General features: G+C 42.0%; 1 protein-coding gene across 1 annotated transcript in view; it reads right to left on the bottom strand.

The window, feature by feature from the left end:
- Positions 1–10,416, bottom strand: part of LOC111663947 (roundabout homolog 1-like) — a 71,876-nt gene that overhangs the window by 12,986 nt on the left and 48,474 nt on the right. Inside the window, exons 3-7 of the mRNA XM_087177126.1 lie at positions 8,634–8,791; positions 4,737–4,857; positions 3,612–3,750; positions 3,383–3,510; positions 74–198 (exon numbers count right to left, since the gene is read on the bottom strand). Of these exons, the coding sequence (XP_087033252.1) occupies positions 74–198; positions 3,383–3,510; positions 3,612–3,750; positions 4,737–4,857; positions 8,634–8,791 (671 nt within the window). The remainder of the gene's footprint in view (positions 1–73; positions 199–3,382; positions 3,511–3,611; positions 3,751–4,736; positions 4,858–8,633; positions 8,792–10,416) is intronic.

Genomic DNA, 10,416 nt, shown 5'->3' with positions numbered 1-10,416 from the left:
GGGGGATCACAGAGTTAGAAGCTCATTCATGAGAAGTGATTTAGTGTGATGACAGACTGAGGCTCAGTCTCACCTCACTGCCCTCCCTCTGCCAGAAGATAGCCGGCTGTGGGTTGCCGGTGGCTTCACACTGGAAGGTGACCGTCCTGCCCACTGTCACCACCTGGTTCCTGGGGCGTATGGCAAATGCTGGGGGCACTGAGGAGGAAGAGAGGTCCAAATTACTGCACATGTTCATCAGTCCCAGTACAAGAACACATCAGTCTGCATAGAAAGCTCGAGGGATAAAGCAGGCTAAGTGTGTATGTGGCTAAAGCAGTCACTCTTTACCTTTCTTAACGAAAAAACAAAGCACATTTTTATTCATTTACCCACACATAACATGAATTACATACTGTATTGGTGGATGGAATTACAGTGCAGATAGGACAATGACAGGGGCTCATGATTTCCTGCTGCTGTCTGATGGAGGATGAGGGATGGATGACAACTTACCAGTGTTGACTACAAGGGGGAAAAACACAAAAAAGAGCAGTGTAATGAGTAATCAGGGACATGCAACAGCAATGATGCACTCAACAGTACTGACACATGCTTGAATGAGTGAGCACAATGGTAATGGTACGAAAGCACAGTAAACATTATGACAGCTACATAATCAATGGTAGTGTTTTTTTGTTACTTTTGGTTAATAGTATTTTTATTTGATCAATATCCTTATAGGTGTATAATATTGGTGCTTATGAGGATATTCATTTTATCTCGCTATTATTCTTCAGGCAGAGAGACAAAATGATGAGTTCACACTGTGATAATACACATTTACATTCCTGGTCAAAATTATTTTGCGTTCCTGAATTTCAAATACATAATTCAAAATTAATGCAAATGGGCCAATTTTTTTTTACCAGAGTATTTTAATAAAATGTCCAAGGTTACTGAACAACAAAAAAACGTGCATAGTTGTGAAATAGTACAAGCACAAGCACCCTGGAGACAATTATTGGCAGCGTTCACTAATTTTTGGTTGCGGAGTCTTTGTCGACACTGACGGCCTCTAAACGTTTCCAGTAACCATCTAAAAGCTCCGTGCACCTGTCTGCTGGTGGTTTCTTCTTCTACTGCCATTGAAGCTCTTTTAAGTTTGCAGTCTTTTTTTGCTCTGGCAGATTTCAGCTCCCTCCATAGGGTTTCAATTGGATTTAGGTGCCAATGGATTCCATTGTGGCAGTTTAAAACAGCCCCTCTTTTCCTCTTCAGCCGTTTTCTGACACTAAACTAGACATTTCGCTCTAAAACAGCACTTTGACACATTCAACAGCTCCAGTACCAGAGGCCGCTCCGCAGCCCCACAGTACCGCAGAACCTCCACCGCATTTCACTGCAGGTAGGGCTGTTCTTCAGATGGCTTGTGTGTCATGACTGTGAAACTGTGGAAACAGGGTCTTAAAGATCTTTGGTGGTCTCGTCTTCAACATTGTGAGAAAACAAAACTGGAAACAATCACCACCATTAACTGGTGAATTCATGAGCTAATAATTGTGTCCAGTGTAAATTATATGTTTATTTTTTATTTCATTATATGAAATAGTTTTGTTGTTTTGTTGTTGTTCAGTAACTTTGGACATTTTATTAAACATTCAGATTATACAAAATTGGCTAATTTCTGTATTTCTGTGTCACTACTTTGGAGCAGGACTGTATGTATTTTATATATAAATATATGTCAGAGATGTCAAAGGACAAGGCGCACTATTTAGCCCCAATTAGACTCATCAGGCTTGTTCATTGTGAGGTGTGAAAAGAATATGTAATTGCGGGTTTGAGCTACATAGCCATCCAGCCTTGAGGCGTATTTAGACAAAGATACAATCCTCTAATGAGGACATAAACCTGAGGGAGCATTGTGTCTGAAGAGAGGGGGGAGAAGCTGTCTCTTATACACATCTGGTTCTGCTATGCTAAATGTGCTACACAAAGACATATTTAGAGATGGGAAAGTCTGTGCATCTTGACATCTGTAAACTAGATTTATAGTGAAATGAATGGCTAGCTAAGCAGCTGGTTTTGGAACTACTGTGAGAGGATGACTGCGGTTATTGCTCAACATTTTTGTGTTCAAAGAATGTTTTTAGAAAAGTGAAGCACATGATTTTGCATAGCGCAGGAAAGCTGGGTTTAAGCTCCCTGTCTGGAAGGACATGTGTCAAGTTTAGGCAATTGAATTTATCTAAAAGTTTCTCCCAAGTGAATGTCTGAAAGATTACAGATGACTTTAATGAGTGCAGCACTGAAGAGTCATTTCATTTCATGCTTGGAACCTGTGCAAACCTTAAAATGACTAACCTCCTTGGCTTGCTGCAGTTATTTCAAATGGCAACTGTTTAATATCAACCAAATGTTCTAAGTCTGTAAAAATGATTCTGTGGTTGAGACTACAGCTCTGACTGAGCTAGCCAGAGGTTAAGTAAGAGAGTTTTTTTTAATTTTATTATGAAACACACATTCACTTTGATGGCTCTCTGTTTCCTCCCAGAATACAACTACTACACATCTGCCAGTTACTCCTGCCCTTCTCCATTCACTGCCCAAATTAGCTTCGGTCCCCCATGACGCTGGTTTTCTCAGGTTTTAGGAGGGAGAGGAAAATGATGTAATTTGAACCATGTCATTTCCCAGCATGCAACCAACCCTGCCTTATCTTTAATTAAGTCCTACTGTCCTCACAGTCTGTGTCACCCACCGTGTCACTGCCGTGGGTGTGTGTATGTTTATGTGTATAGATATGGGTCTGTGTGTGCGACCGTGAGAGGTGCCTCACTGCTCATTTCCTGCGACTGATTTAAAAACTAAAGGGTGTCATTGTGGCAAGACAACTTGGACCAAATGAATCCATTTTCTGTGGTCACGTAAACATTTACTTTGCATGCTCTCCTCAGTTTATACACGACATTACTATGAAACTTAGTGTAAACAAACTGCAGCAACGCCCTGTACTGCTTATTATTTAGAACTGCTGCAGACACTATATGACCTCCAGCCAGGGAGTAAAAAGAAACAAAAAAATAAAATCACAAATACCCCAGAGATAATTCCTGCCACTACTACCACTACTGTGTTGAGGGAAACAACAGCCTTAGGCGCAATAAGGAAAACTAGGTCTGGATAAAAAGTGAGGTAGAAGTCGCTGCCTGCTAATTTGTGACACTACAAGACAGGATTAGTTCTCCTGTTAGGCTGAGAGCAGCTGTTTTGCAGATACTTCATCCATGAAAAGACTATCAGAGGCCCTGGAAAAAAGTATGTGACCTGTATGCTGCATAGAGAAGTGTGTGGTACTACGGTTGGAGGACATTAACTGTGAGGATCGGGTTGTACTGACCGTGTACAGTGAGCGTGGCGGATGCTTCAGACTTCCCAACCATGTTCTCCACCACACATGTATAGGAGCCCTCATCTGAAGAGGTCACTTGGCGAACAATCAAGGTATGGTCCTCTAGGATTTCAAATCTGGAGGCAGGACAGACACACACAATCAAGAGATGAAAGGAAAAGTTGAAACACCGTGCTTGCATGGTAATGACTGTATGTAGAGGCCCTTTGTGCATTACCTGCCCTTCGGCAGGTCAGAATCGTCTTTTCTCCAGCGGATAGTGGGAACAGGGTCTCCTTGAACCAAACAGTGGAACTCCACGCTCTCGTCTGCCAACACCACCACACTGCTGGGCCGCTTCACGAAGGTCGGGCGCTCTGGAAGGCAGCGCAATATCAAGTATAAACATCAATATACTCATCCTGTGATTTTTTATGATATCCTTGTATAGATTACATCATTTACTAATTGTTGTCTTTGTGTAATTTCTATAGTTTATTTTCATTTCATTTATTTATGTAAACCTTGAAGATCATTGAGGTTTCCCTCATTTGCAATGATGTGGAGATTCACACAGTGGGTGAATGGTGCATTGTCTAGTGAGTAGTTTTACAATAACACGCTCCTGAAGCAAGGAAGTTGTGCAGGAATGAACGAAAATGTTAATGTACCTGGCACTAAGCTACAAGACACATTTCACTTTGACAGAAAATCACTTTTCACTTGAACATTTGATCCGCAGAAACTACCAATACTGTCTGCTCCATGCCTGAAGATTAAAAAAACTAAACAACTGGCAATAAATACAGCCACACACTGCAAATGTAATAGTGTATTCTAGTGATAATCCTCCGACAGTCTCCAAAGTCATTCATTATGCACAACCTGTAGAACAATGTATTCTGACCCGTTTCTGCATTCAGCAGGATTATTCTCATAGCCTTGAACGGCTCCATGAGACACTGTACTGTATACTCCCAACCTTAACCAAGGTCATCGAACTGTGTGATACTGATAAGAGCTCTATTCTGATGGGAAATGTTAGCAGCATAAAAGGAGGGGTGGAGAATAGAGGCTGGAAGCAGACATTTGGGGTGGGAGCTGTCGGTGGGAGCATGGGGAGCACTTGTTTTGAAAGGTTTGAGAGGCTGTAGCACCGGATGCATCAGCGGTAGATGCTCAGCACATGTGTTGGTTGGAAGCACAGCTGGCAGATTGGATGGTAGTCCTGCATAATCAACGTAATTAATGGGTTATTATACCCTAGTGACAAAGACCTCACACAGCGAACTGGCAAACTACACCACCAAGAACTGAAGCTCTGGAACATTGCACAGTTCGATGACAACGCTGCAGATTTTACCCAGCACGGTGAGCTCGGCGATCTCGCTCTCCCTCTCGCCCACCATGTTCGTCCCGACGCAGATATATTTCCCTGCGTCACTCTTCCTGGTGTTGGTGATCATCAGTTTGCCGCTGCGGATCTAAAACAAAGCACAACACAATATTTGCACAGCTGTATTTGCACAAGCCCCGACTACCCTTATGTGTGCTGTACGTGTGCACATTCATAATGAGGGTAAATAATCTGCACAACATTTGTACATTTTGTGATAAAATGTGCCAAAGCTAAAGCTCCCTCTGTGAACATGTCTACTTTAATGTGTGATTTCACCCACATATAATCATCCTCCATTTGATAATATACAGTAGGTATAAGAGCAGCAATGTCATGTATGTCTGTGTGCATCTCTATGCATCTTTTTAGCTAAGGAATAGAATTTGCACTGCCTTTCAAGCTGCACAGAAGGTCACCCATTATAAAATTACATAATTCATATCTAGTGCTACATAAGCACAGAACCCTGGGAACAAAGACATCGCGTCTTTGTAGATTCAATCCTCAGATGTTCAGTCAGTATTCTTTGCCTTTCCCAAACTTGTTAGCTTCTCCTCACTGATATCTGCACAAACACACACACACACACACACACACACACACACACACAACAAAGAGGTGGCAGATATATGCTCTCCATGCTGTTTTCAGTCTTTTCATATCCTATCCACCATACACCCCCACAGACCAAGGTAGCTGTCTTTATGGTGCTTTGAATGTGAGCCACTCTATTGATAGTCTGCAGATACCCCGTGTTAGAGGTGATATCACAGTAGCAGTGAGCAGACGTGAAACTGTAGTGGGGGAGCATACCGATCTGAAGACCACAAAACAAACACAAGGCCGTTCCCTGCACCCAAATATCTGAAAGCTTCTTCCAGGCATCAACTTCAATTAAACTTTCAGCCGCTCTATTGGGACTTAAGATAGCTGTGTGTGTCTCTAGCCCACCGGAGACACACACAGCTATCGTGTGGCTAGCCTGTAATTGCACAGCTCTGTTATTTCTTAAAAGAGGTCAGAGGTCAAGGCTGCCTACAGTGCCGTGTCCATAAAGCAGGCAGGGGGTTCAGCGTCATGCTAGACAGCGCCTTGCTCGGTGGGCACTGTCCACTCACCAGCTCACAGATGGAAGACATCATTAAATTGCTGCTGCAAGGATGAAACCGACAGCCTTTCATTTATTAGTCATCCTCCTCCAGGCTAACCTTCCACCACAAGCATCTCACACCATCCACCAGATAAATAACAACTAAGAGAGACCTAACTGTGGCTGACGTTCCAGATCTGCTGCAAATGATGTGGTTTTCAGAGGAATATTTAACAAACTGTGGTGTGGCTTGTGGTCGTATGTACTTTTCATACACAATGCCAGCCACTTGTAATCACGAGGAGAAAGTGGGGGCGTTTGGGAACTGATAGTGCAGATTCAGCTCCTCAAGTAAGTTTTCGATGAATTAGGTTTGGATGTTTAGACTCACATTAGAGCCGATCCGAGCACAAACACAGACATTAACAGTAATTTACAGCATTATATTGGCCTGAAACAAACAAATAGAATTTAGCTTCTGTAGATTTTTGAATATAGTTTATAGCGTGTGTCTTATTTCCACATGAAAGAGAAGATAACTGTATTAAATGTTAACAGATATTAATAAAAGTTACATGATATCACAGCGAATAAGTTGTAGAGGAACTTGTGAGATGTGGACATGCAATAAAATTTCTAATTACTTGAATGTCAGTGAATATACAGTTTACATTATTAGCTGATAATCTTTGCCATACTGTAGTTTTCTGTTTCATATGATGAGCACTAATATTTTCATCAAATACATAATAAATGAGGTGAATGAGGTTATTCACCTGAACCCTGGATGAAGTCTTAGATTGACTGGTCGTCCAATGGCTCTCGGCCCGCTGAGTCTTTGTCCCTTGATGAACCAATATTACATTTTGTGGCAGAGTAAAGATGATTGTGTTCTAACCAACGCCTTTGACCCAGCTACACTAGTAACTTTAGCAGCTGATTAAAGAGAAGACCACAAGCTTTTTTATTTCCTTCACTGACCAATCCTCGTTTTTAGCAGCAACTCTATTGCTAAGATATCCAAATGTGGTTTGTCTGTCCTCCATCTTGGACACTGGAACCTCAACTTGCATCTCAACTTGAATCTCTCCTCTCTTTCAGTATATTCTTTTTCTTCTTCTTCACATAGCCTTAGATGCCCTAAAGGCACACACAGGCTCAAGCTGCGTATTCTGTGATATACATACATCTGTGTAAAGGCACTCAACGTTTGAATTATAGTCAATAAATAGCACTTATGCATATCAGAACCTTCTAAAAATTGTCCTCAAGAATCAAGTCACAACTTTATCTACATATCAGTATTAATAAATGATGGTCCAGCCCACAAGGGAAGCCCTCAAAAAGACTGAAAGCAGCTATGAATCACTTGTGGTGGACTCCTTTGGTCTTTGTACAGTAAGTGATGTCTTTGAGTGAACTCTTCTGGCAAAGACATATTTCCATATAGAAAAGATGATTAGGGAGGACAAAGACAGGCACGCAGAAAGTACAAAGCAAAAAGCAGCCTTTGTATTTCCCTCAGAGGAGCCTTCCCCCAGCTCTGATCCAGGCCTCTCCTTAAATCAGAGAGAGCTGCTCTGTCCATCACAGCCCCCCAGAGAGACTCTACCTGTCACTCCACACTAACATGAGCTTTGAATCTTCTCCGGTGTGTCCCCGGGAGCACGCACAGACATTCAAATAAACAAATCAACACACACACACACACACACACACACACACGGACACACAAAATCATGTGAGTTGCTCAAACCTGGTTATATGCTTGAGTTAAAGGACTGAGAGTTCTTGCTGCCTTAATCCGTCAGGCACTAAATCAATTCAGTTTATACAAAAACATAAAAAGACAATCACTGCTGTGTGGTACACGCCACATGACAGCTTCATATATCAGATTAATGCCATGCTAATGCTCATATGATGACACTACTAGTGTCAGCTTGTTGCTGTTCTCTGGTATTGCGTATTTTTGCCAGGAGTCGTATATAAAACAGCATTATACTGTGTTTGTGATGCATTATGGTCTTTTTTCTCCTGAAATTTTCACTTCTGTGTGGGCACAGATAAAGATGATGGTATTATTTAGTGTTCTTGTAACCACAAATAGATCTTGACTTAACATGCTTACTCTTCCACACTTCAACATGACTGAGGTGAGAGGTAATTGGTTCTTTAGCGTCCCAAAAAGGGCAATTAAAAACCAAACACTTACACCAAACAACTTTTGTTTATGTGCGTATCAACCAGTTGTCAGTATTTTGTCTTACATGAGGGTGAATAATGAAAAAACTGGGTGAATTGGAACAACTTCACAAAATGAAGTAAAGACAACTATTTTAAGTAAACTTAATAAGTAGATATGAAGTCAACATAAATGAATATAAATAGTTATATTTACTTATTTTTTTCGAGGCAGTTTGTTTAGTAGGATCAACTCGTCAGATCTTCAGTGAGTTAAAGTCGTACTTCAAGCAAAAATGCCAAAATAATCACTACATGGTTCCAGCTTCTCGAGTTTGAGGACTTGCAGCTTTCCTCCTTTTCATATGATTTTAACTGAATATCCCTCGGTTTTATACTGTTGGTTGGACATAACAAGCGTTCTGAATATCTGGGAACTTGAGATGATTATTTGTCACTATGTTCTGAAATTTAATTACGGACGATTAACTGAAGAAATAATGAAAATAGACATACTGATAATGAAAATAATGATAATAATTAGTTGGTGTCGGTTTTATGTTGAAGCTGAAAATGGCTTCTCTTACTGTGATGCGTTCATCTCTGTCATCTAAACTGGCTCCATCTTTCCTCCATGAGATGGTGGGTTCAGGGTGCCCACGGGGTGGTTGACACTCCAGCACTGCGGGCTCACCCACCGCAACCATGACATCCACGGGGTTCTGCCTGAAGTCGTCACGTAAAACTGGGAAACACACAGAAAAGCAGGAGGAGAGTAGAGTTTAATGATGTTTAACTGTGATTAGAAAATGGCAAAGCATAATATTGGCTCATCTCGGTGCCTTCATGTGGAGTCGTATTTATTGTGTCAACGAGAAGAGTCAATTTCCAAGACTGACTGATGTGGCATTCACTGCTTTGACAAGTGGGAATTTTACAGCTCTGAGTTCAGGAGTTGTGACTTTATGCTGTTTTAAACTCAAGAAACCAGGGAAATTGCTTTTATTCATTATTTCATTTTTTTTCTAATCGTCTCTCATTTTCTAGTTCTTCACATGGAAATGAAATGTACAAAACACATAATTGGCACTGCTTTTGTAAGAGGAACAAAGCCACAATCACTCTTATTGTTAATCACCTTGTAACACTGTTCTCAAGACTTCAATCACTTGAGCGGCAGGATGTTGTGCCATCGATGTGGAACACACATGACCTTATGAGTTCCACTAGAAGGGTTGTTTTCTAGCTACGTCCATCAGGAGCGGCACACAGAGCTATTAATATTCTTTACATCTATCCGTTAGTCTATTAGACATTACTTTACCCGTTCACCACTGTAATATAAGTGACAGAATCTCTCGGGATCTCTGCTTGGCTTCCTAACTAAACAGTGGGTGAGGACTGTACGGACTATCTGCTGAGGAGGCTGCTTGTCCTGATGGCTGACAGTAAGGAGAGAAGACACCGCAGGAAGGTGAGCTGTGGACGGCTCCCTCACAGGCAGCAGAGAACTACCACAGCAATTTATCATCTTTCCACAACGAGCAGCCGTGCACACTGAAGAAGATCCTGCAGCCAGAGGACTGAACTGGATACAAAGCAAACTCACATCCACTCCAAGAAGCCCAACACAAGAGTGTGATTTCTAGTGGTCACAGGCAGCTCCTTCCTGTCGCCACCATAGACTGGATATAAAGGTCCTCAGTGTACAGCCTCAAAGAGGAACACTTCTCTAATGACAAGGGATTATAACGTCATAAATATGTTGAAAAGGTCTATTTAAAGAAAATAACTTGTAAGATTACAGCAGAGACATCAATAACCAGGAACTGGGATGTGTAAAAGAGAGCGGTGAACATCATGAATGAAAACAACCTTTTGTTACATAAAACTGAGCAGATTCCTGTTCCTGACGAGGTGAACAACATGTGCTAATGTAAACGCCTGTGCATGAGTGACTGCTGTTGAGCATTCCCGGTCTTAAATTACATGGGGGGGCTTAGAACCTGAACAAGCCAAGGGAGCTGAGCCAACACAGAGCTAGCTGAATAGCAGAACTCAGTGGAGCTGGGTTGGGGTGAAAAGACAGGAAACAATGAGGAAAAGGCATAATCACTCCCAGATGGCGGCAACCCATTCACCTCTGGCTACGGATTTGTATATAACACTGGGCGAGCGGGCCTGAGGTGCCTGATGAGCAGCGTGGACGTGGGAGAACAAATTGGGATGACCTTCTAATTGGACGCTTTTTGGCCCCCGTATCTCTGTGAGCCCCTCCGCTGCTCTGCCCCTCTGATCCTCTGAGCAGGGTTGCAACTGGCTGGCTGCAGTTGACTGAGTACTGATGGGAAACAGCTGGCTGACCCCCCC

The sequence above is a fragment of the Seriola lalandi genome, unplaced genomic scaffold (genome assembly GCF_002814215.2).
Source record: "Seriola lalandi dorsalis isolate HSWRI2012SDOR001 ecotype SW California unplaced genomic scaffold, Sedor1 jcf7180002054581, whole genome shotgun sequence".
NCBI classification, from domain to species: Eukaryota; Metazoa; Chordata; class Actinopteri; order Carangiformes; family Carangidae; genus Seriola; species Seriola lalandi.
This window is presented reverse-complemented; position numbering and strand designations above follow the sequence as displayed.